Genomic DNA, 25,388 nt, shown 5'->3' with positions numbered 1-25,388 from the left:
AACCCTCACCTTCCCCGCTGCCTAAACCTAACCCACCCCGCTGGGTGCCTAACCCTTACCTCCCCTTATGTGCCTAACCTTCCGCCCCTGGTCCCTAACCTTCCCGTGGCTGCACCCTAACTCCCCTTCTGCTGCCGAAACCTAAACCCCCACACACACACACGGCAGGGCGTCCTGCTGTCCGAACAATCTGTGTCTGTATTTTGGCGCCGGCATTTCGCCCTGCGTTGATATATCGATGCTGGGTTTGTGTCCTCCTTCGGAATCCTGGCGTCTGTATATCGACTGCCAGGATCCCGTTCGTCGGGAAGCTAAATGCTTCCCCTTGGAAACGTCTAATCTGATTTTGGACCACTTGTTAGGGGTCAGTGCCTGACCCACAACCCATTCCCATGCCTACTCATTGTGACTCTTTTTGAGGTTGATCATAGGAGAGTCGTAAGTGATGTATATTCAAAATGAGCCCCTTGGTATCTATAGGGGACGTAGAGGTCAGGGGAGTGTTCTGTTGGAGTGATTGGTAAACGTGTCGTATTTGTAAAAATTGGCAGAAAACTCTGGGAGAGAGTAGCGAGTCTGTAAACTAGAGAAATCAGGGAAGGAGAGTAGTGGTGCAGTATCTAAGAGAAAAAGGATATTTTAACAGGTATAATAAGAGAATAATCTGTGATGTTTTCCCGGGGGTGTAAAGCGGGATTGCTCCAGAGAGGATTCAGTAGAGGGTGCAAGGATCGAAAGTGATAGTCTGGTGCAGAAATCCCAAACAGACAGTGTTAAAATGGAGTAATGAGGATACGATGGCAGGACGACTTGAAGGAAGGAACCAGAGGAGAATAGATGGTGAGTTAAATGATGAGTTGTCAGCTTCTATCGATGTCCACACTCTGTGTTACGGGGGGGCATGCCAGTGTATACACAGAGCAAGGTGTGTTACCCAGTAGTACGTCAGAAGATCAGGCACTCACACCCCCAGAGGTGTGGTGTTTTTGCAATAATCGTATTTTGAATCTGAGTTTTTTTTTTTTACCAATCCAAATAAATTCTGATAATTCACCTTGAAGGTATTTCAACATTTTTATGGATCTAGGTATTGTGACCGGAGGTGCAGGTCAGACATTTTCTGACCAAACCAAGATATGAGTAACCAATTGCAAGTTGATAAATCCGAGCGGATGGAGGCCAGGAGCCTTAGAAAATTGGCAGCATCAGCGTAAGACTTGGTGGGGTAAAACCCTAGATATTTAAGCTTGTGAGGCTGCCACTTGAATGGGTAAGAGATCTGTGAGGTCTACTGAAGAGATCTTGAGTATGTCAGATTTAGTTGGACTTGAATGACAAAAATATGAGAGTGCACGCAATGTAGATAAAACCAATTTATTTGCAGCAAATGTAGGGAAAAAAAACACAAAATAATTCCTTTTGCACATGAATGACTCTCAGCTAGCCATATTGGAACAAAGCGCGCTCTTTTTCTCTCTAGTAAATTTACTAAGAATTGTGTTTGACTCCTAAACTAAATCGCTGGGCACGACTGGCATGGTAGAAGATCGAAATCCCAAAGTATTTGATGTGTCGCATACTATTTATTTGCATATACAGTATGTATGTGTGTGTGTGTGTGTGTATATATATATATATATATATATATATATATATATATATATATATAATATGTGTACAGTCATCAGATGGTGGGAGGCTGTAGGGAAGTATGGTCATCAGCTCTGAGCAACATTCCTCTGTCATCTGTTTTGAAAATGATTCGGTTATCCAGCATAAAGAGGTCAGAATAAAACCATTTCCCGTAATGTTTATTGGGAATACTGGTCATATGTTTACAATCAACACAATATATAATGAAAATATTTACTTAATTAAAATCTTCTCAAATCGTCTGGTCTGCCTTTCATCATCCGACCACAAATATTCACAAATATTGATTTACATGGAAAGTGTATTTTACTTCCATAGACCTCTTGTAGGTTGGCTACTTATGAGAAGAGAGCTGCTACTGTGGCTGGGATGTGAATAGCTGAGTGGTGACTGCTTTTCATGGTATCCGGACTCCAGGTCGACAGCAAAAAGGTCGACACACCTTAGGTCGACGCCAATTGGTCGACACACCTTAGGTCGACATGGACAAAAGGTCGACAGGAACAAGGTCGACATGGAAAAAGGTCGACATGAGTTTTTCGGGATTTTTTTTCTTTTTTGGAACCTTTTCATACTTAACGATCCACGTGGACTACGATTGGAACGGTAATCTGTGCCAAGCGGTAGCGGAGCGAAGGCACCATGCCCGAAGCATGGCGAGCGAACGCGGTGCACTAATTGGGGTTCCCGGTCACTCTACGAAGAAAACGACACCAAAAAAACTCATGTCGACCTTGTTCCATGTCGACCTTGTTCCTGTCGACCTTTTGTCCATGTAGACCTAAGATGTGTCGACCAATTGGCGTCGACCTAAGGTGTGTCAACCTTTTTGCTGTCGACCCTCAGTCCCAGACCCGCTTTTCATCATGTATTGCAGCTTTGTAAGTCCAACAATACTCCTTTTTGTCTGTATATTGGAATGGTTTTAACCTAGATATCATATAATCTCCGATGTAAGGCTGGGTACACTCTACATGATGTCGTGCAGATGGGACTTTGCAAATGAGACATCGTAAGTGCATACACACTGTACAATGTATCGGCTGCGACCACATTTGCCCGCATCCAGAAGCATGCAGGGCAGTCACATATCTTTTGCTCTCAAGTGCAGAACAAAAGATATGCAACGTCGTATACGAATCGCAGGACCTAAGGCCTAAGAGTGGGTACACACTGTCCGATGTGCACCCGATATATCGTACGGTATATCGGTACCATCGGACAGTGTGTGTGGGTCATCTCGTATACGATGCGCGGTCCCGCCGCTCGTATACAACATCACATATCTTATGTTCTGCACTTGAGACATCCTGTAGTGTGTACCCAGCCCAATACATTTAATATTTGCACATTTAAGTAATCAAGTAAGCTTTACTAAATGGTTACTTAAAAAAGAACTTTCTTTAAAAAGTGCATTCCGTGCTTAGTATGCTGAAACATTATAGTATTTATATTGAGACTCTGTATTAATATGTACAGTACCGGAGAGTGAAAGATGTTTGCGAATTAGGGGAAAGTGTGTACATTATCTTGCCCCTGATGAGTAGAACTTGACAGAATTGGGCATTGGTAACTGCAAAAGGGCTATTTATACACACTGCGTGTAAACATAAAAAAAAAAAAAAAAAAAAAAAAAAAATTGAACAAAAAAAATTATAATTTGGTGATATTTAACGGGGCAGGGGGTGTTGCACAATGCTTTCTCCTTTCTAAGAGATGATCATCATTGGGTCTCAGTTTATACTTTCAATGGGTGCGTTTGCTTGATGATTAACAGATGCAGTTCTGTATCAATTGCGAGTTCCTGAGGACAGGTGCAAATACACACTGATGATGAGGATTGACAGCACTAGGTAATTTTTTTTGCTTGGCTACTAATTATTGATTCACATTTGAAGATTAAAGGGGATTATGTCATTTTATGCATACATCCCACCATGCTGCAGGGTACCGTGCGCTCACAAAGGGGAATGGCCTCATGTCACTCCCAGTTCTCAGCACTATGGGAGTGTGCTCAGCACTCTCGGAAATGCTGGCCTGCCCCCAGGCTCTCCCCGGGCTATGAACAGATACTATGTGCATGCGCACGACCTCTAATCACTTGCTGCTCTGTGCAAGTGGTCCCCCCAACCTCCCCCCTACAGGACACTGAAAAGCAATGGATTCAAAAATTATAGCAAATGTGTGTTTTGTTATATCAAATTTTTTAAAACATGGGTGTCGGTATGTCGTCATCCCCCACTTTAACTCCTGCATGCTGTAAATGTGTCACATATGTTACTTTCTCTGACGTCCTAGTGGATGCTGGGAACTCCGTAAGGATCATGGGGAATAGCGGCTCCGCAGGAGACTGGGCACAAAAGTAAAGCTTTAGGACTACCTGGTGTGCACTGGCTCCTCCCCCTATGACCCTCCTCCAAGCCTCAGTTAGATTTTTGTGCCCGACCGAGAAGGGTGCACACTAGGGGCTCTCCTGAGCTCTTAGTGAAAGTTTAGTTTTAGGTTTTTTATTTTGAGTGAGACCTGCTGGCAACAGGCTCACTGCATCGAGGGACTAAGGGGAGAAGAAGCGAACTCACCTGCGTGCAGAGTGGATTGGGCTTCTTAGGCTACTGGACACCATTAGCTCCAGAGGGACCGAACACAGGCCCAGCCTCGGAGTCCGGTCCCAGAGCCGCGCCGCCGGCCCCCTTACAGAGCCAGAAGCAAGAAGAGGTCCGGAAAATCGGCGGCAGAAGACATCCTGTCTTCACCAAGGTAGCGCACAGCACTGCAGCTGTGCGCCATTGCTCCTCAGCACACTTCACACTCCGGTCACTGAGGGTGCAGGGCGCTAGGGGGGGGCGCCCTGAGCAGCAATAGAAACACCTTGGCTTGCGAAAATACATCACATATAGCCCCCAGGGCTATATGGATGAATTTTAACCCCTGCCAGATTCCACATAAAAGCGGGAGAAAAGGCCGCCGAGAAGGGGGCGGAGCCTATCTCCTCAGCACACAGGCGCCATTTTCCCTCACAGCTCCGCTGGAAGGACGTCTCCCTGACTCTCCCCTGCAGTCCTGCACTACAGAAACAGGGTAAAAAAGAGAGGGGGGCACTAATTGGCGTAATAATTACAAATAGCAGCTATAAGGGGGAAAAACACTTATTTAAGGTTATCCCTGTATATATATATAGCGCTCTGGTGTGTGCTGGCATACTCTCCCTCTGTCTCCCCAAAGGGCTAGTGGGGTCCTGTCCTCTGTCAGAGCATTCCCTGTGTGTGTGCTGTGTGTCGGTACGTTGTGTCGACATGTATGAGGAGGAAAATGATGTGGAGGCGGGGCAATTGCCTATAATAGAGATGTCACCCCCTAGGGAGTCGACACCTGAGTGGATGATCTTATGGAAGGAATTACGTGACAGTGTCAGCTCTTTACAAAAGACAGTTGACGACATAAGACAGCCGGCTACTCAGCTTGTGCCTGTCCAGGCGTCTCAAAAGCCATCAGGGGCTCTAAAACGCCCGTTACCTCAGATGGTAGATACAGACGTCGACACGGATACTGACTCCAGTGTCGACGGGGAAGAGACAAACGTGACTTCCAGTAGGGCCACACGTTACATGATTGAGGCAATGAAAAATGTTTTACATATTTCTGATAATACTAATACCACTAAAAAGGGTATTATGTTCGGTGAGAAAAAAACTACCTGTAGTTTTTCCTGAATCTGAGGAATTAAATGAGGTGTGTGATGATGCGTGGGTTTCCCCCGATAAAAAACTGATAATTCCTAAAAAATTATTGGCATTATATCCTTTCCCGCCAGAGATTAGGGCGCGTTGGGAAACACCCCCTAGGGTGGATAAAGCACTCACACGCTTATCAAAACAGGTGGCTCTACCCTCTCCTGAGACGGCCGCCCTTAAGGATCCTGCTGATAGAAAGCAGGAAGGTATCCTAAAATGTATTTACACACATACTGGTGTTATACTGCGACCAGCAATCGCCTCAGCCTGGAGGTGCAGTGCTGGTTTGGCTTGGTCGGATTCCCTGACTGAAAATATTGATACCCTAGACAGGGACAGTATATTACTGACTATAGAGCATTTAAAAGATGCATTTCTATATATGCGTGATGCACAGCGGGATATTTGCCGACTGGCATCAAGAGTAAGTGCGCTATCCATTTCTGCCAGAAGAGGGTTATGGACGCGACAGTGGTCAGGTGATGCGGATTCCAAACGGCATATGGAAGTATTGCCTTATAAAGGGGAGGAGTTATTTGGGGTAGGTCTGTCAGATCTGGTGGCCACGGCAACAGCTGGGAAATCCACATTTTTACCCCAGGTCGCCTCTCAACATAAGAAGACGCCGTATTATCAGGCGCAGTCCTTTCGTCCCCATAAGGGCAAGCGAGCGAAAGGCTCCTCATTTCTGCCCCGGGGCAGAGGAAGGGGAAAAAGGCTGCAACAGACAGCCAATCCCCAAGAACAGAAGCCCTCTCCCGCTTCTGCCAAGTCCTCAGCATGACGCTGGGGCTTTACAAGCGGACTTAGGCACGGTGGGGGCACGTCTCAAGAATTTCAGCGCGCAGTGGGCTCACTCGCAGGTAGACCCCTGGGTCCTTCAGGTGGTATCTCAGGGGTACAAATTGGAATTCGAGACACCTCCCCCTCGACGGTTCCTAAAGTCTGCTTTACCGACGTCTCCCTCCGACAGGGAGGCGGTATTGGAGGCCATTCACAAGCTGTATTCTCAGCAGGTGATAATCAAGGTACCCCTCCTGCAACAGGGCAAGGGGTATTATTCAACGCTGTTTGTGGTACCGAAGCCGGACGGCTCTGTGAGACCTATTTTAAATCTGAAATCTTTGAACACTTACATACAAAGGTTCAAGTTCAAGATGGAGTCACTCAGAGCAGTGATCGCGAACCTGGAAGAAGGGGACTATATGGTGTCTCTGGACATCAAGGATGCTTACCTCCATGTCCCAATTTACCCTTCTCACCAAGGGTACCTCAGGTTTGTGGTACAGAACTGTCACTATCAGTTTCAGACGCTGCCGTTTGGATTGTCCACGGCACCCCGGGTCTTTACCAAGGTAATGGCCGAAATGATGATACTTCTTCGAAGAGAAGGCGTCTTAATTATCCCTTACTTGGACGATCTCCTGATAAGGGCAAGATCCAAGGAACGGTTAGTAGTCGGAGTAGCACTATCTCAAGTAGTGTTACGACAGCACGGGTGGATTCTAAATATCCCAAAATCACAGCTGATTCCGACGACACGTCTGCTGTTCCTAGGGATGATTCTGGACACAGTCCAGAAAAAGGTGTTTCTTCCGGAAGAAAAAGCCAGGGAGTTATCCGAGTTAGTCAGAAACCTCCTGAAACCAGACCGGGTCTCAGTGCATCAATGCACAAGGGTCCTGGGAAAAATGGTGGCTTCCTACGAAGCGATTCCATTCGGCAGATTCCACGCAAGAACATTTCAGTGGGATCTGCTGGACAATTGGTCCGGATCGCATCTTCACATGCATCAGCGGATAACCCTGTCCCCAAGGACAAGAGTGTCTCTCCTGTGGTGGTTGCAGAGTGCTCATCTTCTAGAGGGCCGCAGATTCGGCATTCAGGACTGGATCCTGGTGACCACGGATGCCAGCCTGAGAGGCTGGGGAGCAGTCACACAGGGAAGAAATTTCCAGGGCTTGTGGTCAAGCCTGGAAACGTCACTTCACATAAATATCCTGGAACTAAGGGCCATTTACAATGCTCTAAGCCAAGCAAGACCTCTGCTTCAGGGTCAGCCGGTGTTGATCCAGTCGGACAACATCACGGCAGTCGCCCACGTAAACAGACAGGGCGGCACGAGAAGCAGGAGGGCAATGGCAGAAGCTGCAAGGATTCTTCGCTGGGCGGAAAATCATGTGATAGCACTGTTAGCAGTGTTCATTCCGGGAGTGGACAACTGGGAAGCAGACTTCCTCAGCAGACACGACCTCCACCCGGGAGAGTGGGGACTTCATCCAGAAGTCTTCCACATGATTGTAAACCGTTGGGAAAAACCAAAGGTGGACATGATGGCGTCCCATCTCAACAAAAAACTAGACAGGTATTGCGCCAGGTCAAGAGACCCTCAGGCAATAGCGGTGGACGCTCTGGTAACACCGTGGGTGTACCAGTCAGTGTATGTGTTCCCTCCTCTGCCTCTCATACCCAAGGTACTGAGAATTATAAGATGGAGAGGAGTAAGAACTATACTCGTGGCTCCGGATTGGCCAAGAAGGACTTGGTACCCGGAACTTCAAGAGATGCTCACAGAGGACCCGTGGCCTCTACCTCTAAGAAGGGACCTGCTCCAGCAGGGACCCTGTCTGTTCCAAGACTTACCGCGGCTGCGTTTGACGGCATGGCGGTTGAACGCCGGATCCTGAAGGAAAAAGGCATTCCGGATGAAGTTATCCCTACCCTGATCAAGGCCAGGAAGGAAGTAACCGCACAACATTATCATCGTATTTGGCGTAAATATGTTGCGAGGTGCGAGGCCAGGAAGGCCCCTACAGAGGAATTTCAACTGGGTCGTTTCCTGCATTTCCTGCAAACAGGACTGTCTATGGGCCTAAAATTAGGGTCCATTAAGGTTCAAATTCCGGCCCTGTCGATTTTCTTCCAAAAAGAGCTGGCTTCAGTTCCTGAAGTTCAGACGTTTGTCAAAGGGGTACTGCATATACAGCCTCCTTTTGTGCCTCCGGTGGCACCTTGGGATCTCAATGTGGTTTTGGGGTTCCTAAAGTCACATTGGTTCGAACCCCTTATCACTGTGGACTTAAAATATCTCACATGGAAAGTGGTAATGCTGTTGGCCCTGGCTTCAGCCAGGCGCGTGTCAGAATTGGCGGCTTTGTCCTATAAAAGCCCTTACCTACTACTACTGGGGACTTGGAGGACTCCAAGTTGCTGGACGTAGTCAGGGCCCTGAAAATATATGTTTCCAGGACGGCTGGAGTCAGAAAATCTGACTCGCTGTTTATCCTGTATGCACCCAACAAGCTGGGTGCTCCTGCTTCTAAGCAGACTATTGCTCGTTGGATTTGTAGTACAATTCAGCTTGCACATTCTGTGGCAGGCCTGCCACAGCCAAAATCTGTAAAAGCCCATTCCACAAGGAAGGTGGGCTCATCTTGGGCGGCTGCCCGAGGGGTCTCGGCTTTACAACTTTGCCGAGTAGCTACTTGGTCAGGGGCAAACACGTTTGCAAAATTCTATGAATTTGATACCCTGGCTGAGGAGGACCTGGAGTTCTCTCATTCGGTGCTGCAGAGTCATCCGCACTCTCCCGCCCGTTTGGGAGCTTTGGTATAATCCCCATGGTCCTTACGGAGTTCCCAGCATCCACTAGGACGTCAGAGAAAATAAGAATTTACTTACCGATAATTCTATTTCTCGTAGTCCGTAGTGGATGCTGGGCGCCCATCCCAAGTGCGGATTGTCTGCAATACTTGTACATAGTTATTGTTACAAAAATCGGGTTATTGTTGTTGTGAGCCATCTTTTCAGAGGCTCCTCTGTTATCATGCTGTTAACTGGGTTCAGATCACAGGTTGTACGGTGTGATTGGTGTGGCTGGTATGAGTCTTACCCGGTATTCAAGATCCTTCCTTATTGTGTACGCTCGTCCGGGCACAGTATCCTAACTGAGGCTTGGAGGAGGGTCATAGGGGGAGGAGCCAGTGCACACCAGGTAGTCCTAAAGCTTTACTTTTGTGCCCAGTCTCCTGCGGAGCCGCTATTCCCCATGGTCCTTACGGAGTTCCCAGCATCCACTACGGACTACGAGAAATAGAATTATCGGTAAGTAAATTCTTATTTTTACAGATCTTCATGAATCTTGCGATCTTTGCAACTTTATATATGCTTGCAATTTCTTCTATTCATTCTGAAAATTTAAGTACAAATTCGTTGAAACGCAACATCAGCCCCTAGTACTACTACTGTATGTGATGTAGCATACTTCTCTGTGATGTTGTACATAGCATGCCATTTGCAGTTCTTGTCGCACCAAGATTTTCACAGCTCATTCTATAGAATACTGTGTGTGCTGAAGTTTGTGGTGAAGGTGATTCATTCTAGTACTGTACTTTACACAACATCAATGAAATGGTTTAGAGCAGCGGTTTCCAACCACGGTCCTCAAGGCACACTAACAGTCCAGGTTTTAAGGATATCCAACTTGAGCACTGGTGACATACTGTAATTAAATCAATGTAACTGAGTTACTAATTATCTGTGCTCAAGCATCGATATCATTAAAACCTTGATTGATGGTGTGCCAACCTGGTTTTACACATGTAGCTACATTATTCTGTATTTTACACCACAATTTTCTGTTATCAAGACTCTTAATGAAAACAATATCGTAATTGCTATTGTGGTCATGATTTGAGACACCGACAAAAGGAAGGGTAATTTCTGGATAACTGGAGCCCCCCTTGATTCATTTCCTTGAACACACTTACTACATATGCTACGGGCTTAAAGTGGTCCTGGAGAAGTAGAGGAACTCATTTACCCCGCCACTTACCTCCCTACCCCTTCCCTCACATTAAGCGGAGCCAGGGCCAGTGCTAGTGTTTTCGGCACCCCCTTGCAAACTATAAGTTAGTCCCCTACTTCCCATACTTTATAAAGGGACATTGATCTCGCAAAGAAGCAGCATGGTCACATAATAGTACCCCCAATTCAAATTACACCACACAGTAGTACAATCCTTATTCACATTACACCATATGTAGTATCCCTGATTCATATTACACCACATAGTAGCACAATCTTATTCACATTACGCTGCAGCAGCTCCATGCCCTGTATCCCTCCAGCAGCTTCCCCACCTCTCTTGTGTGAGTACCAGGAGGGGTGAGCTGTAAATGGATTAGGACCATGAAGTCACCAAGACCTGAGGAAGGGGGAGGTGTTTGCAGCTCATCAGTAACACTAGCGCCGCCTGCATCATCTATTGATGTAGATGATGGGTTAGGTTTTTCTGTTGGAATTGCTGTGCAGGGCAATGGAGGTGGCGGGACTCCGTTCCACCTTGTCGTCATCCCCCCACTTTAACGCCTGCATATGCTATATAAATAGCTGCATGTATTTAATTTAGATACAGTATGTAAACATACTGGATTTGTTAGGTGATTAAATCAGAAGGCATTTCCCTGGAAAATACCGGTGAATATAAACTGCATGCACCATTATCCAGTAAATCTCAAACTATCCTACCAAGTGTTATTCTGTGTTATTCTGTTTTGTTGTGCCATTGACTATGTCCTGTTTTTTATTGTGTTTAAATAAGACATCTAATGTACAAGGTGTTTATGAAATACCACAACGTTCAATAAAGAAATTCTACCCCTGTATTCTGTGTGGATGATAAAGATTTAATGGGATTACTGAGGCAATAGTCTTGAACATTGCATTTCAGTTTTAAATCTGAACACTAACACATAGAAAATATTTTACAAGATCTTTTCCATGGTAATCTCCATGTGTTGAAGAATGTAAAGTGGGTCAGATGTATTAAGTCTGGAGAAGTGATAAAGCAGTGATAAGTGGAAGGTGATAACGCACCAGTCTAGTCTATCATTACGGGTTTGAAAAATGACCGTTAGGAGCTGACTGGCTAGTGCGTTATCACCTTCCACTTAACACTTCGCTATCACTGCTTTATCACTATTCCAGGCTTCATACATCTGCCGCAATGTTCTATAAAGTGTTTATTTTATTTGTTTATTTCTTTTTAACTACTCTCTTTCCATCAACGTAGCCACCTGTATTTTAATGATACTCTCCCGCGTTGATGTATGTTCTAAGTCCCAGTGTATGAAAACTGTTCAAAGTATAACATGAGATTATTACTTTTATAAATAGAACCCCAAGTTTATAAAAAGGTTTCCCTATAGGTGTATTTAAAAAGTGAAGAAACAGTTGTGAAAAAGAAATATTGCAGCTGTTTCACTGTACACATCGCAAGTGGCAGCCTCATAGGCGATAGTTAGGCCCGGGCACTTCAGCAATCTAGAAACAATAGCATTGCACGGTGATACTATTGTTAAAAATATAACACAATCTGAAGATGGTGTTAAGTGTAATTTACCATGCCTTTGTAAATTACTGCTGCTTTCAAAAAAGTCGGCATCCCGCACCTCTGGACTGAAAATGCAGTGAAAAGTGCCAAGAATTTTGTTGTTTATTTTTTTTAAATAGACCCCCTAAGTCAAAGAAGTTAAAATCATATTTGTGTTTATTTAGTATTTATATGACATTGCCCTTATTATCTACTGTATGTGCCAAATTATTTATTTATTTTTTGTAGGTCCATAAAATGATTGATCCACAACTTATTGTTATACTTCATATTTTATCTCTGATATATTTGCCATCACTCAAAGCAGGTAAGTGCAAATAATATGCATGCTGAAATGAGATCCATTATAAATGTATTTTTTATTTTTTTGCAACATCCTAATATATACACAAATGTCCACTGTGGGGGATAGTTTATAAATTGATAGAAATTTTTGTGAATCTTAAAATGTCTAATAAAATATGCATTTTTCATGTAAAACATCCTTATTTACAGATGTGTCCTCCTACATCCTTGATGCAGTCATGTTAAACAGCCCTTCTAGTCATGCCATGCCGTGGCATGACTCTGTAGCGCTGAGCATCTTTATGTGTGACTTTTTCCGTTTAAATGCATCTAAGTCGCATTGCTATACGAATAGGAGGCACAAGCAGTTTATGCCGATTAAAATTATGTGCGGTATGCTAATATTCTGTGTGTGACTGCGGGTGAATCTGCATACGAAATGCTATGTTACAGTGTTTTCCTGGAAACTACTGTAACGTAGCTTTTCGTATGCAGATACAGCCACAGTCGCACACAGAATATAGGCATGTCGCATATCGTTAGCACAGTTGTCCTGGAGCTGGCCACTGACTCACGCCAGGCATATCCTACTGCATGGCGTATTGAGGCAAGATATGAGGACAAATCTGTATCCTTTTGGTTCTTAAATATATATGTTTCTATGCTTTCTTAAGAAATGTAGGTGCTTTTATGGTGGTCTTCACTGTTTGGTAGTCCTATTATTCTTTAGACGAGATAATTTATTACTATTTTTAGGGAGGAACTCGATTAGGCTCAAAGTTTGTGCTCTGTGTATTGTCCCCTTATATATTTGTAAATGTTAATCGTGTCCCCTCTTAATCTCCTTTTTCTATATTATTTAGGAAAATGTTGAACAATAGTTGTCCAAGTACAGACCCTTGTGGCACACCACGAAGTACTTCAGTTCATTTTGAAAAAATTCTTTTCACAATAAGAGACTGTGAAAAGTGCTTAACTCGGCTGTTCAAACAGGCTGATGGACGGTGGTGGCCAGCGATGATGCGGGAGCATGCATCACCGCTCATCGCCCACCCATACACACTGGCTGAGTTTGGGCTCAAAGTAGCTCAAAATGCCAAAAGTGAGCTACTTTGAGCTCAAAATCGCCCAGCGTGTATGGACCTTACGTCTTTGAAAATCATATATAGGGGTCTTGCTAGTTTGGAGTGTAGCTCCATGAGAACCCTTGGGTGAGTTCTGTCGGGACCAGGTGTCTTATTAATCTTAATTATTTTTTTTAATCATCACAGACTACTTCCTCACTTAAATAAGCATTTAGCAGTGGGACATTATCATTGCTGAGGTTATGCATTAATCTCACCTTCTGGTCCTCTCTTGTGAATACAGATGAGAAAAACACGTTTAATGTTTCCGCTACGTCATTGTCGTCTTTGATTAGTACGCCCAACTTTTAAAGGGCCAATACTCCTCTTCTCTTCTTTAATCTTTTGCTGCTGATGTATTTAAAAAACTTTTGGGTGTTTGATTTACTTTCCTTTGTTATTAGCTTTTCCGTTTCTATTTTAGACGCTCTGATTTCTTTTTTGCATATTTTGTTGCAATCCTTATAGTACTGGAATGACTCCGCCCTCCCATCCGCTTTGTACTTTTTGAATGCTCGCCTTTTTTTGGCCATTAATTCCTTAATCTTTTTGTTGAGATACTATAAGCATAGCTAAATCTGTAGCTCCGCTCTCCAGCAGTTTTAATTGTATATTGGTATTTTACAGTTGATGACAGAGAGGGGTAGACAGCGCAACAGGCTGTCGGGTAGGTATTTTCATAGAATGATTCACATCGATGGTAGGAAAAACCATTGATAGTATGAACCATCTATGTTCATCACCGGCCGGGGACACATGAATGTGGTGGGCGTATCCGTATGAGGGTGGGGATAAGCAGTGTTTGACGGGAGGTAAGTCTAAGCACCGGGCTACATGAAAGGAAAAAAAATATTCCCACAATATCATTGGATCTCTGCACAACTGGCAGAGAAACATTGGGCCTCTGTCATCAATGGCAAAACTGTCAACTGGTGCTAACCGGCCACAGCCATCCATACTGTTGCATACAGAGGAAGATGTCATGCAGAAGAAAAGAAGGGTCCAATTGTGGGAGAGAATGTCACACACTGAAGTTGAGACAGAAGGAAAGGCATGCAGACAGGATAGAGCGAGCTAAAGCTTGTCAGACACTGATGGAAAGAAGGTGGGATGTACCAAGAATCGCGGTACATCCGGGCCACTTATCTCAATTATACGAACCATATATGTACTAACATATGCGATTAGTATTGCAAAGGATAGCTCTTCCGATAAGAGGTTTCCTTTGCGAACAGCGGCGGTCCGCGAACTTCCGGGTTTATGATCTGGGTGTCTGTGCATGCGCAGAGGAATGAAGCCGCCACGGGGGAGCTGAGATAGATCCGATCGGATCCCTCACAGTAAGGGAATGCAGAAAGAAGCCTGCATTACCCTTCACACCGAAGCCTGACGTTGCCAGGCTTTGTACAATACGATAAAACCCCTGAAAACGATTGGTCATTATTGGAAAATTTGTTTGTACAGTCATCTAGTGTGTACCAACCTTACCAGGTTAAGGGTAAAACGGAGGACAAGCTTGTAACATACAAAGGGGAGGGAGACACAGGCTGCTCAGAGCAAGAATTGAGGAAGTGCTGAGGGGCGGTTGGGTGAGAAGCTGTTGTGCTGTCCAGTGGGAGGGATATTCTGTCGTGAACTCTCTCTTATCTCATGACAGCCCAACAGCATAAAAAAGCTAAATGGTTAGGAGATTTTACGGAGGGACACCGTGCCTCGCTTTTTAAGATGTGTTGGCACTGCTTGGGTTTTTATGAGCTCTTTTTTTTTTTTTTTTTTTTTAAGAGATGTCCTCATACATCTTTGCTGCAGTTGCACCAAACAGCCCCTTTTGGCACGCCAGGTAGCATGAGAATATTCTAGTGTCGGGGGTCTTTTTTGCTGAAGATGTATCTTATTGGCAACACACTGCGAGTACGACACACAAGGAGACTGTGCTGATTAATATGCTGTGTGACACTTGTATATCTGTATGTGATGAGTCTCTGAATCTGTATGTGCAGTGCTACAATGTAGCAGCCGCAGCTTATTTCCAATACAAATTCTGTTCTGCTCTGTATACAGCCTCAGTCACACACAATATACAAGTGTCATATATCAAATGATTCCGCAGTCTTTTGTGCGTCCTAGTCAAAAGTACAGATCTGTACCAATACTACTTTTGTAATGTAATTCACCAAATGCACATTTAGCGAGGCATAACCATGTGCAGGTGGGCATAATTTTTTCCATTCATAAGGACTTGGTATTTTATCTTCTCAAAGGTGATATAAAGCAGGCGTTGTCCTGTACTTTTAATATAACTGATTTGGCACTGTCCGGTTCTACTTTGGAAGGGGCAAAACCAAAAGCCTATCTCCCAGTATTCTGAAGTTTGTAGTCAGGAGACAGGGATATGTGTATGTTGGTATGTTGGGGGCATGGCCACGCCCTTTGCTGTGTACTTAGCAGTACTGTAGTTCTAGGCTAGCCCCCAACCTCCCTATCCTCCTTCTAAAACACCCACCCATTACAGATATGCCTCCCATCTGGTTGTGAGTCAGGAAGAACATGCTGAATGAGGCACTGTTGTACTGTCCTGCCAAAATTGGGATGTTTGGGAGGTATGCAAAATGAATGTAGTGCACAATAATCTAATTTCTCTAGCATCCCTAAGGGATATTGGGGAGACTTAGTACGATGAGGTATAGATGGGGTCCAAAGGAGCCGGTGCACTTTAAATTCACGGGGTGTGCTGGCTCCTCTCCCCTATGCCCCCTCCCACAGGCAGTTTAGAAAAAAGTGCCCTCGGGAGAGGATGTACATCTCTGGAGTTCCAGAGAGTTTTCTTCAATTTCTTTTAAACATTTGTTATTTTCGGTATGCTGTTTGGGCCCTCAGGGAGGGCAGCATACCTGCACCGTGGGAGTTAAGGGGGGTCGGTCACCGGCCTTGCGAGGTGTAGAGCCGCTTCCCCGCTGCAGGACCACCGTTCTGAGGGGTTGTTGTTCAGCGGGGCACTGCGCCTTGGTTGTCACAACAGCAGCACGCCGCAACCCCCCAAACCTATGCCTGAAGATGACGACTGTGGTGAGTACAAACTAGGGGCCCCGCTAAGTGCAGCTGAACGCGGGTGCGGCATACGGGACCCTCCTGGGTGAACTAGCACTTGTGTGATGTTTTTAACAGGAGACATTGCCAGTATAAAAAAATCACTGTAGTGCGGGCACCATTGGAGGGGGGCGAAGCTACCTCAGAGCAGGACCAGAGGCATTTTGGCGCCTTCCTCTGCTTAATCCAGCCACAGACAGTGCACACAGTGCTTCCTGCCTCACAAGACATGGTGGAAAATTGGTACAGGGTGTAGCAAAGGGGGAGAGCTGCTATTGTACACTATCTGGGTTCTCTACAGGACAGAAATTATTAGTGTTACTGTGATATATTTAGCTGTCAGCCTCACTGGGACTGTGTAGCTAGGGGTGTGCTGGTGTGTTTCTCTCTCTCTCTCTCTCTCTCTCTCTCTCTCTCTCTCTCTCTCTCTCTCTCTCTCTCTCTCTCTCTCTCTCTCTCTCTCTCTCTGTGTCTCCTCTCACATACAGTAAGGGCAGGCTTGATAAGTATTACTGTCTGTGTGTATGTTCTTGTGCTCACTGTGAAACATGGGTAAACACAAACTGTGCAGTGTATGTCGCACTAAATTCTCTCCAGTGTCATCTGATTCTGTTTCTTGTGAACAATGCAACCAATCTTCACAAATCAGTGAACGGGCAGGGGAAGAGGGCCCAGAGCCCTCCTGGCTGGGGTCTCTTAAAACTATGATGTCTGATATGTCATCCCAGCTCACTGTACAGAAAACTAAGCTACTACAACAGGCTGTTGCAGATTTAGCTGCTAGGGCAGATGTTACACAGCCCCCCCCCCCTCTCTCATACCGCACCACAGAAGCGTAGTTTGCCTGCTCTACTCTCTGATTCAGATGAGGAAATACAGGAGGATGGGAGGACTTGGATCCTGTTAGTGGGGATTCCGATTCTGCTCAGGGTATTGAACTCCTCATACTGGCTATACGGTACGTGTTAAAGCTCCCTCTAGGGGACACTGCGTCACAGCAGTCGTTTTTCTTCACATAAAACAAGCCTAATGTCACTTTCCCTGATTCTGCAGAGTTAGATGACTTATTCAAATTTGCCCGGAAAAAAGTGTCAAAGAAGTTTTTGCACACTTTCCCATTTGCTCCTGAAGGTAGGAAATTTTGGGAAGAACCCCCGGGGGTTGATGCCTGCCCCGGGCTCCTTTACTATAAAAGATCCTGGGGACAGAAAAATAAAGGCTACACTCAAATCTATTTATATGGCAGCAGGTGTATCGCAAAGGACGGTCATAGTGGGTTGCTGGATGACCCATGCTATTCATTCATGGGCCACTCAACCTCTGGAGGGCCTCTCCTGGGCTTTGCCTCTGATCACTACGGTGACCCTCCTAAGGCACATTCAGGACACTACATGCGTCCTGTGCGATTCGCTCAAGGAAATGGGGAATATTAATGCTAGGACTTCTGCCATGGCAGTGTCGGTGAGCAGGGCTTTGTGGTTGCGTCAGTGTATAGCAAATGCAGAATCAAAGCGCAGTGTGGAATGCCTCCCTTTTTCAGGGGAATGGCTCTTTGGGGTTGAGTTGGATACGTGGATTTCCAAAGTCACTGCTGGGAAATCCATGTTTCTCCCCTCTGGGGCCCCGCCAGTTAAGAGTTCCTACCCGGGGCCGTCTGTTCAGTCCTTTCAGTCTAACGGACTTCGTTCTAGGGCCAGAGGTGCCTCTAATACAAATAGAGGCACCAGAGGTAAGTCAAAAAGACCTGCAACCGCCGATTCTCAGGAACAGAGCACCAGTTCTGCTTCCACTAAGTCCTCAGCATGACGGTGCCCATCCACCACAAGGAGATCTCGAGGTGGAAGCCTGACTGCGTCACTTCAGCCGCATCTGGGAAAGCTCCTGATTTCTCCTGACCTCATTTCTCAGGGTTACAAGCTGGAGTTTGACGGTGCTCCTCCCCAACGATTTTTCTAATCAAGCTTACCAGCTTTGGAGGATATGCAGGTTACATTGCAACAGGCCATCTGAAAGTTGGTCCAGTCCCACATCATTGTTCCAGTACCTATACCACAACGCGGCAGGGGTTATTACTCCAACCTGCTTGTGGTACCAAAGCCGGACTGCTCGGTATGGCCTATTTTGGATCTAATGTCCTTGAATCCTTACCTAAAGGTTTTCAAGTTCAAAATGGAATCCCTGAGGGCAGTGATTGCGTCTCTGGAAGAACACGAATTCCTGGTTTCCTTGGATATCAAGGATGCCTACCTTCATATCTCAATTTGGCCACCTCCATCAGGCTTAGCTAAGGTTTGCCCTACTTGACGATCACTACCAGTTCCACGCACTACCCTTTGGCCTGTCCACAGCTCCAAGGGTGTTCACGAAGGTGATGGCGGAGATGATGTTCCAACTCGGAGTCCAGGGGTTCAATGTTGTTCCTTACATGGACGATCTTCTGATAAAATCCAAGATCCAGGGAGCTTTTATTGCTCCATATCGACCACACTATCCAACTTCTGTCACGCCATGGTTGGATTCTCAATCTACAGAAGTCCCACCTGGAGCCAACTCAGCAGCTCCTGTTCTTGGGGATGTTACGGGATACTGTGACCCAGAAGGTGTTCCTCCCGGAGGACAAGGCGAGAACACTTCAGGAGTGTTATGATTCCAGTACTTCTGACCTGAGGAGATCTTATGACAAAGGCCAGAGTACTGGAAGGGAATGCTGGTTACGGGAGCAGGAAAGCCTAGTAACCCCTGGCGCCCTAACTCCGTTGTCTCGCCCGTGTTATCAGAAATCCCCTGCGAGACTATGGTTGCTTGAGCCCATGGCAGCTGCGTTTGAAGGGCGGATTACGTCTGCCCAACTCCGATGCCCCCTCAGGTCTTAATGGGAGACAAAGGGAAATCCGAGACAGGGTGATAACAAGGGGCCCTCTGACTAAGCAACCAAGCCAGGGGCTACAAGCTAACTAACTTAAACCAGAAGTATGTGCGGACAAACCGCCAGGGAAAAGGACAACCAAAAATCCACTGATCCGTAACTCCTATCCAGCACCGCTGGATACCAGAGTGGATTTGTGGGAGCGGAATCCTCCGCAAAAGCTCCGAAACACAAAATAACCAAATGATAATTAGTAAGCGGTCAAGCCGCAACACACGGCTAAGCCGCGACTCACGAACACCACAGGATGTTAAAGGTGCTCGGTCTGGACTCCAGGAAAAGATGACAACTTCCGAGTACTGGACCACTGAGGACAGGAACGACCGGATAGAACAGGACTGGAAAACTCTCTGCAACTGACACAGCAAACAGGAAGCTATAACCGGCGTCTGTGAGAAGTCCTGAGAGTGCTTTTAAATGGAAGCCCTCCAATCAGGTGCCAGACAGGGCTAATTACAACATGCCGTGCAGCTGCATGCTGCACGGCCAGGAACCAGTGAGGTGATCAACTTAGACCCAGCAACGGGGAACGTGGTCCGACAGTGGCGTCCCCGTTGCTAAGGTCTGTGCGGCTCCGTGCGCCCGGCGTCTAGCGTTGCTAGGGAGCCGGCGGCTGTCCGCATGCGGCGTCCCTAGTTGCTAGGCGCCGGGCCGCACTGCCGAGCGGACCCTCGGCGCCTAACAGTACCCCCCCCTTGAGGAGGGGTCAAGGAACCCCTAAGGCCAGGTTTCTGAGGAAATTCTCGAAAAAATGCCCTCTTGAGCCTCGGGGCATGGAGATCCTTATCCAGGACCCAAGACCTTTCTTCTGGACCATAACCTCTCCAATGTACCAGAAAATAAAGCCGACCCCGGGACAACTTGGAATCGAGAACCTTCTCCACCAAAAACTCCTGCTGACCTTGTACATCTACTGGTGATTTCCCCTGAGAGACTTTTCGAGGAAATCTATTGGAAGAAACGTATGGTTTCAACAAGGAGCAATGGAACGTATTTCCGATCCGGAGAGTTTTTGGTAAACGTAACCGGAAAGCAACTGGATTGATTTTTTTTATAATATGAAAAGGTCCAATAAATTTGGGGCCCAATCTGGCTGAGGTTTGTCGAAGTTTAATGTTGCGAGTCGATAACCATACCCTGTCTCCTACTTTAAAAGTGCAAGGCCGCCGGAGCCTGTCAGAAAATTTTTTCTCCCGAAATGCCGCTTTTCTGAGAGCAAGGTGCACTTTTCTCCAAATGAGTCTGAGATGAGAGGTCAAGGTCAGCGAGGAGACAGAGGAATGTTGAAAAAAGGAATTAGCCCTGGGGTGAAAACCGAAAACTGTAAAAAATGGAGACACATTGGTGGAGGAATGACAGGCATTGTTGTAAGCAAACTCCGCCAAAGGAAGAAACTCGGACCAATCATTTTGGAGTTTGGCCGAGTACAAACGCAAATACTGTTTTAATGATTGATTAACTCGCTCAGTCTGCCCGTTGGATTGGGGATGGTAGCCGGACGTTAACGACAATTTCATCTTTAATGAGGCACAAAAAGACTTCCAAAATTGTGCAATGAATTGTGGACCCCGATCAGAAACAATATCCGTGGGTAATCCATGGAGTCTGAAAACATGGCGGAGGAACAAAACTGCCAATCCCTGGGCAGATGGCAGTCGGGGAAGAGCAATGAAATGGGCCATCTTGCTAAAACGGTCCACTACTACCCATATGACTCGGCATCCGGCTGACAGAGGGAGGTCTACCACAAAATCCATGGAAATATGAGACCATGGCCTGAGAGGAACATTTAAGGGCATAAGTTGACCGATAGGCAAGGAACGGGGAACTTTATGCTGTGCACAGACTTGACAAGAAAAAACAAACTCCTTAATGTCTTTGGAAAGACCAGGCCACCATACTGAGCGGGAGACTAATTCCAAAGTCTTAGAGATCCGCGGATGCCCGGCAACTTTGCTATCATGAAACTCAGTCAAAACAGTTGCTCTCAAAAACTTAGGGACATAAAGACGACCAGCAGGAGTATTTCCAGGAGCTTGATGTTGAAGCTGCTTTAACTGGGTGAATAAATCTTGTGTGAGACCTGCCCGAATGACTGAAGACGGAAGAATGGGAGTAACAGGACTGTTATCATGAACTGGAAGAAAACTGCGTGACAGGGCATCCACCTTGGTATTCTTGGAACCTGGCCTGAAGGTGATAAAAAACTTGAAACGAGTAAAAAATAAAGCCCAACGAGCCTGCCGGGCATTCAGCCGTTTAGCAGATTCGATGTACTGAAGATTTTTGTGATCAGTCAAAACTGAAATGGTATGTGTTGCTCCCTCAAGCCAATGCCTCCACTCCTCGAAAGCCCATTTAATAGCCAGTAATTCCCGGTTACCAACATCGTAGTTGGATTCAGCAGAAGAGAATTTCCTGGACATAAAGGCACAAGGATGTAATTCTAGAGAGTCTGGATCCTTCTGAGACAGGATAGCCCCTACTCCAACCTCCGAGGCATCAACCTCAACAATGAAAGGCAATTCTGGGTTGGGATGTCTGAGGACTGGGGCTGAGATGAAGGCTTGTTTCAAGGCCTGAAAAGATACTTCAGCTTCACGTGACCAGTTGGTTGGATCCGCTCCCTTCTTAGTCAGTGCCACAATGGGAGCAACCAGGTCGGAAAAAGAATGAATAAATCTTCTATAATAATTCGCAAACCCTAAAAAGCGCTGAATTGCTTTTAAGTTGGTGGGTTGCGCCCAACTAAGGATGGCTTGGAGCTTCTTTGGTTCCATACAGAATCCCCGAGGGGAAATAATGTACCCTAAAAAGGATACCTCCGTGACATGAAATTCACACTTCTCCAGCTTGGCATATAGGTGATTTTCACGTAATTTTTGAAGAACCTGACGCACCTGGGTAACATGTTGTTCAATAGAGTCAGAATAGATCAAGATATCGTCTAAGTAGACGACTACGAATCTTCCAAGAAAATCACGGAGCACATCGTTAATGAGATCCTGGAAAACTGCCGGAGCGTTAGACAGGCCGAATGGCATAACCAGATACTCGTAGTGACCCGATTGAGTACTGAATGCCGTTTTCCACTCATCTCCTGACTTGATTCGGATGAGGTTATACGCTCCTCTCAGGTCAATCTTAGAAAAAATCACAGCCGAACGTAGCTGATCAAAGAGGACAGAAATCAACGGCAAAGGGTAAGTATTCTTTACTGAGATTTTATTCAAGGCTCTAAAGTCAATGCAGGGTCTGAGTGATCCATCTTTCTTCTCCACAAAGAAGAAGCCTGCACTTAAAGGGGATTTAGATGGCCTGATAAATCCTTTCCCTAAGCTCTCTTTAACATACTCATTCATGGCCACAGTTTCTGGTCCGGACAAAGCATATAACCTTCCCTTTGGCAATGTGGCACCAGGAATTAGCTCAATAGCACAATCATAAGGCCGATGGGGAGGCAAAATGTCCGCATTGCCCTTGGAAAATACATCAACAAAATCCTGGTATTCCACAGGAATGGGTGCGGGAATGACAGCAGCAATTCTGAGGGGAAGCGTAATACATTCCTTATTACAGATGGTACCCCATTGTGAGATCTCCCCCGACTGCCAATCAATGATGGGATTATGAAAGGCCAGCCAAGGGTGACCCAGAACCACTGGAACTGCTGGGCAATGGGTAAGGAATAATTCAATTTTTTCGGAATGAAGAGCTCCTACCGAAAGTAGAACAGGGGGTGTACAGAGGGAAATAACCCCATTGGATAAGGGACTCCCATCCAAACCATGCATTGTGATATGCCTACCCAAGGTTAACTGAGGAATACCTAAGGCCTTGGCCCACGTTAAGTCCATAAAGTTCCCTGCAGCTCCACTGTCAACGAAAGCCGACACCGAAGAACAGAGGCCGCCAAAGGAAACTTTAGCTGGGACTAACAGGGAATTATTCGAGGAGATAAGCTGCAGACCAAAGTGAACCCCCTCACAATTCACTTGGTCGAGGCGTTTCCCGACTTGTTCGGACAATTACGGGCAAAATGTCCTTTACCCCCACAGTACAAACAAAGACCAGAATTTTGCCTTCTGGTTCTTTCTTCAGGAGACAGCTTGGAGAGACCCATCTGCATGGGCTCCTCCATGTCCACAGGAATGGAAAAAACACAAGGGGTAGACCCGACAGGTGCTCCTTTTTCAGCCCTCCGCTCTCTGAGACGACGATCAATCTTAATAGAAAGCTCCATGAGTTTATCGAGAGTCTCAGGAGCGGGATACTGAAGGAGACTGTCTTTTATAGACTCAGATAAGCCGAGGCGAAACTGACTGCGCAGGGCTGGGTCATTCCATCCACAGTCGTTCGACCAACGGCGAAACTCCGTACAATAAATCTCTGCGGGATTCCTACCCTGTCTGAGAGCACGTAACTGACTCTCGGCGGATGCCTCTCTATCAGGGTCATCATACAATAGCCCTAAAGACCCCAGAAAGGCGTCTACAGACTACAATGCCGGATCCTCTGTTTTTAAACCAAAAGCCCAGGTCTGGGGATCCCCCTGAAGTAAAGAAATAATAATTCCGACCCGCTGAGATTCCGTACCTGAGGAGACTGGTCTTAAACGAAAATAAAGTTTACAAGACTCTTTAAAATTAAAAAACTGCTTCCTATCACCAGAAAAACGGTCAGGCAAATGCATTTTCGGTTCAGGAACGACCCTCGGGGAAGTCCGTAAAAGATCTTCCTGTGACCTCACCCGAAGGGAAAGATCCTGAACCATCTGAGTAAGTTCTTGAATCTGGCTAACTAGAAGCTGGCCAGGATTTGGCCCTAAACCAGTGGGATTCATGAGGCCGAAAACCCTTCTAAACTGAATAAGGGAAAAAATCAAACCCTGTTTAATTTTAAGTTTTGGTCTGGCCGGTTATAATGTTATGATTCCAGTACTTCTGACCTGAGGAGATCTTATGACAAAGGCCAGAGTACTGGAAGGGAATGCTGGTTACGGGAGCAGGAAAGCCTAGTAACCCCTGGCGCCCTAACTCCGTTGTCTCGCCCGTGTTATCAGAAATCCCCTGCGAGACTATGGTTGCTTGAGCCCATGGCAGCCGCGTTTGAAGGGCGGATTACGTCTGCCCAACTCCGATGCCCCCTCAGGTCTTAATGGGAGACAAAGGGAAATCCGAGACAGGGTGATAACAAGGGGCCCTCTGACTAAGCAACCAAGCCAGGGGCTACAAGCTAACTAATTTAAACCAGAAGTATGTGCGGACAAACCGCCAGGGAAAAGGACAACCAAAAATCCACTGATCCGTAACTCCTATCCAGCACCGCTGGATACCAGAGTGGATTTGTGGGAGCGGAATCCTCCGCAAAAGCTCCGAAACACAAAATAACCAAATGATAATTAGTAAGCGGTCAAGCCGCAACACACGGCTAAGCCGCGACTCACGAACACCACAGGATGTTAAAGGTGCTCGGTCTGGACTCCAGGAAAAGATGACAACTTCCGAGTACTGGACCACTGAGGACAGGAACGACCGGATAGAACAGGACTGGAAAACTCTCTGCAACTGACACAGCAAACAGGAAGCTATAACCGGCGTCTGTGAGAAGTCCTGAGAGTGCTTTTAAATGGAAGCCCTCCAATCAGGTGCCAGACAGGGCTAATTACAACATGCCGTGCAGCTGCATGCTGCACGGCCAGGAACCAGTGAGGTGATAAACTTAGACCCAGCAACGGGGAACGTGGTCCGACAGTGGCGTCCCCGTTGCTAAGGTCTGTGCGGCTCCGTGCGCCCGGCGTCTAGCGTTGCTAGGGAGCCGGCGGCTGTCCGCATGCGGCGTCCCTAGTTGCTAGGCGCCGGGCCGCACTGACGAGCGGACCCTCGGCGCCTAACAAGGAGATGGTCCGCATGGTGCTCCGACCTGCTCGCGTATCCATCCATCTTTGCATCAGATTGTTGGGGAAGATGGTCACCTCCTATGAGGCGATCTAATATGGGAGGTACCATGCCAGAACTTTACAATTGGATCTCCTGAGCAAGTGGTCCATATCACATCTACAGATGCACCGGATGATTCGGCTGTCACCTCAGGCCAGGATTTTCCTCCTGTGGTGGCTGCAGTCCTCCAGTCTCCTGGAAGGCCGGAGTTTCGGGATTCAGGATTGGACCCTCCTCATGACGGATGCG

General features: G+C 46.4%; 1 protein-coding gene across 6 annotated transcripts in view; it reads left to right on the top strand.

Moving 5' to 3' along the window:
* The window catches only part of LOC135023985 (interleukin-1 receptor type 1-like), a 189,121-nt gene that overhangs the window by 115,954 nt on the left and 47,779 nt on the right, over positions 1–25,388 (top strand). For 5 of the 6 annotated variants that reach the window (XM_063953429.1, XM_063953434.1, XM_063953431.1 and 2 more), the window contains one exon: positions 12,007–12,085. In XM_063953429.1, the coding sequence (XP_063809499.1) occupies positions 12,007–12,085 (79 nt within the window). Of the gene's footprint in view, positions 1–3,430; positions 3,507–12,006; positions 12,086–25,388 lie in introns of all 6 variants that reach the window. The other variant, XM_063953432.1, reaches the window with a different exon arrangement.

This window comes from Pseudophryne corroboree, chromosome 2 (assembly GCF_028390025.1).
Source record: "Pseudophryne corroboree isolate aPseCor3 chromosome 2, aPseCor3.hap2, whole genome shotgun sequence".
Lineage (NCBI taxonomy): Eukaryota > Metazoa > Chordata > Amphibia > Anura > Myobatrachidae > Pseudophryne > Pseudophryne corroboree.
Note: the sequence above shows the minus strand (reverse complement) of the source record. Positions and strands in the feature narration are given on the sequence as shown.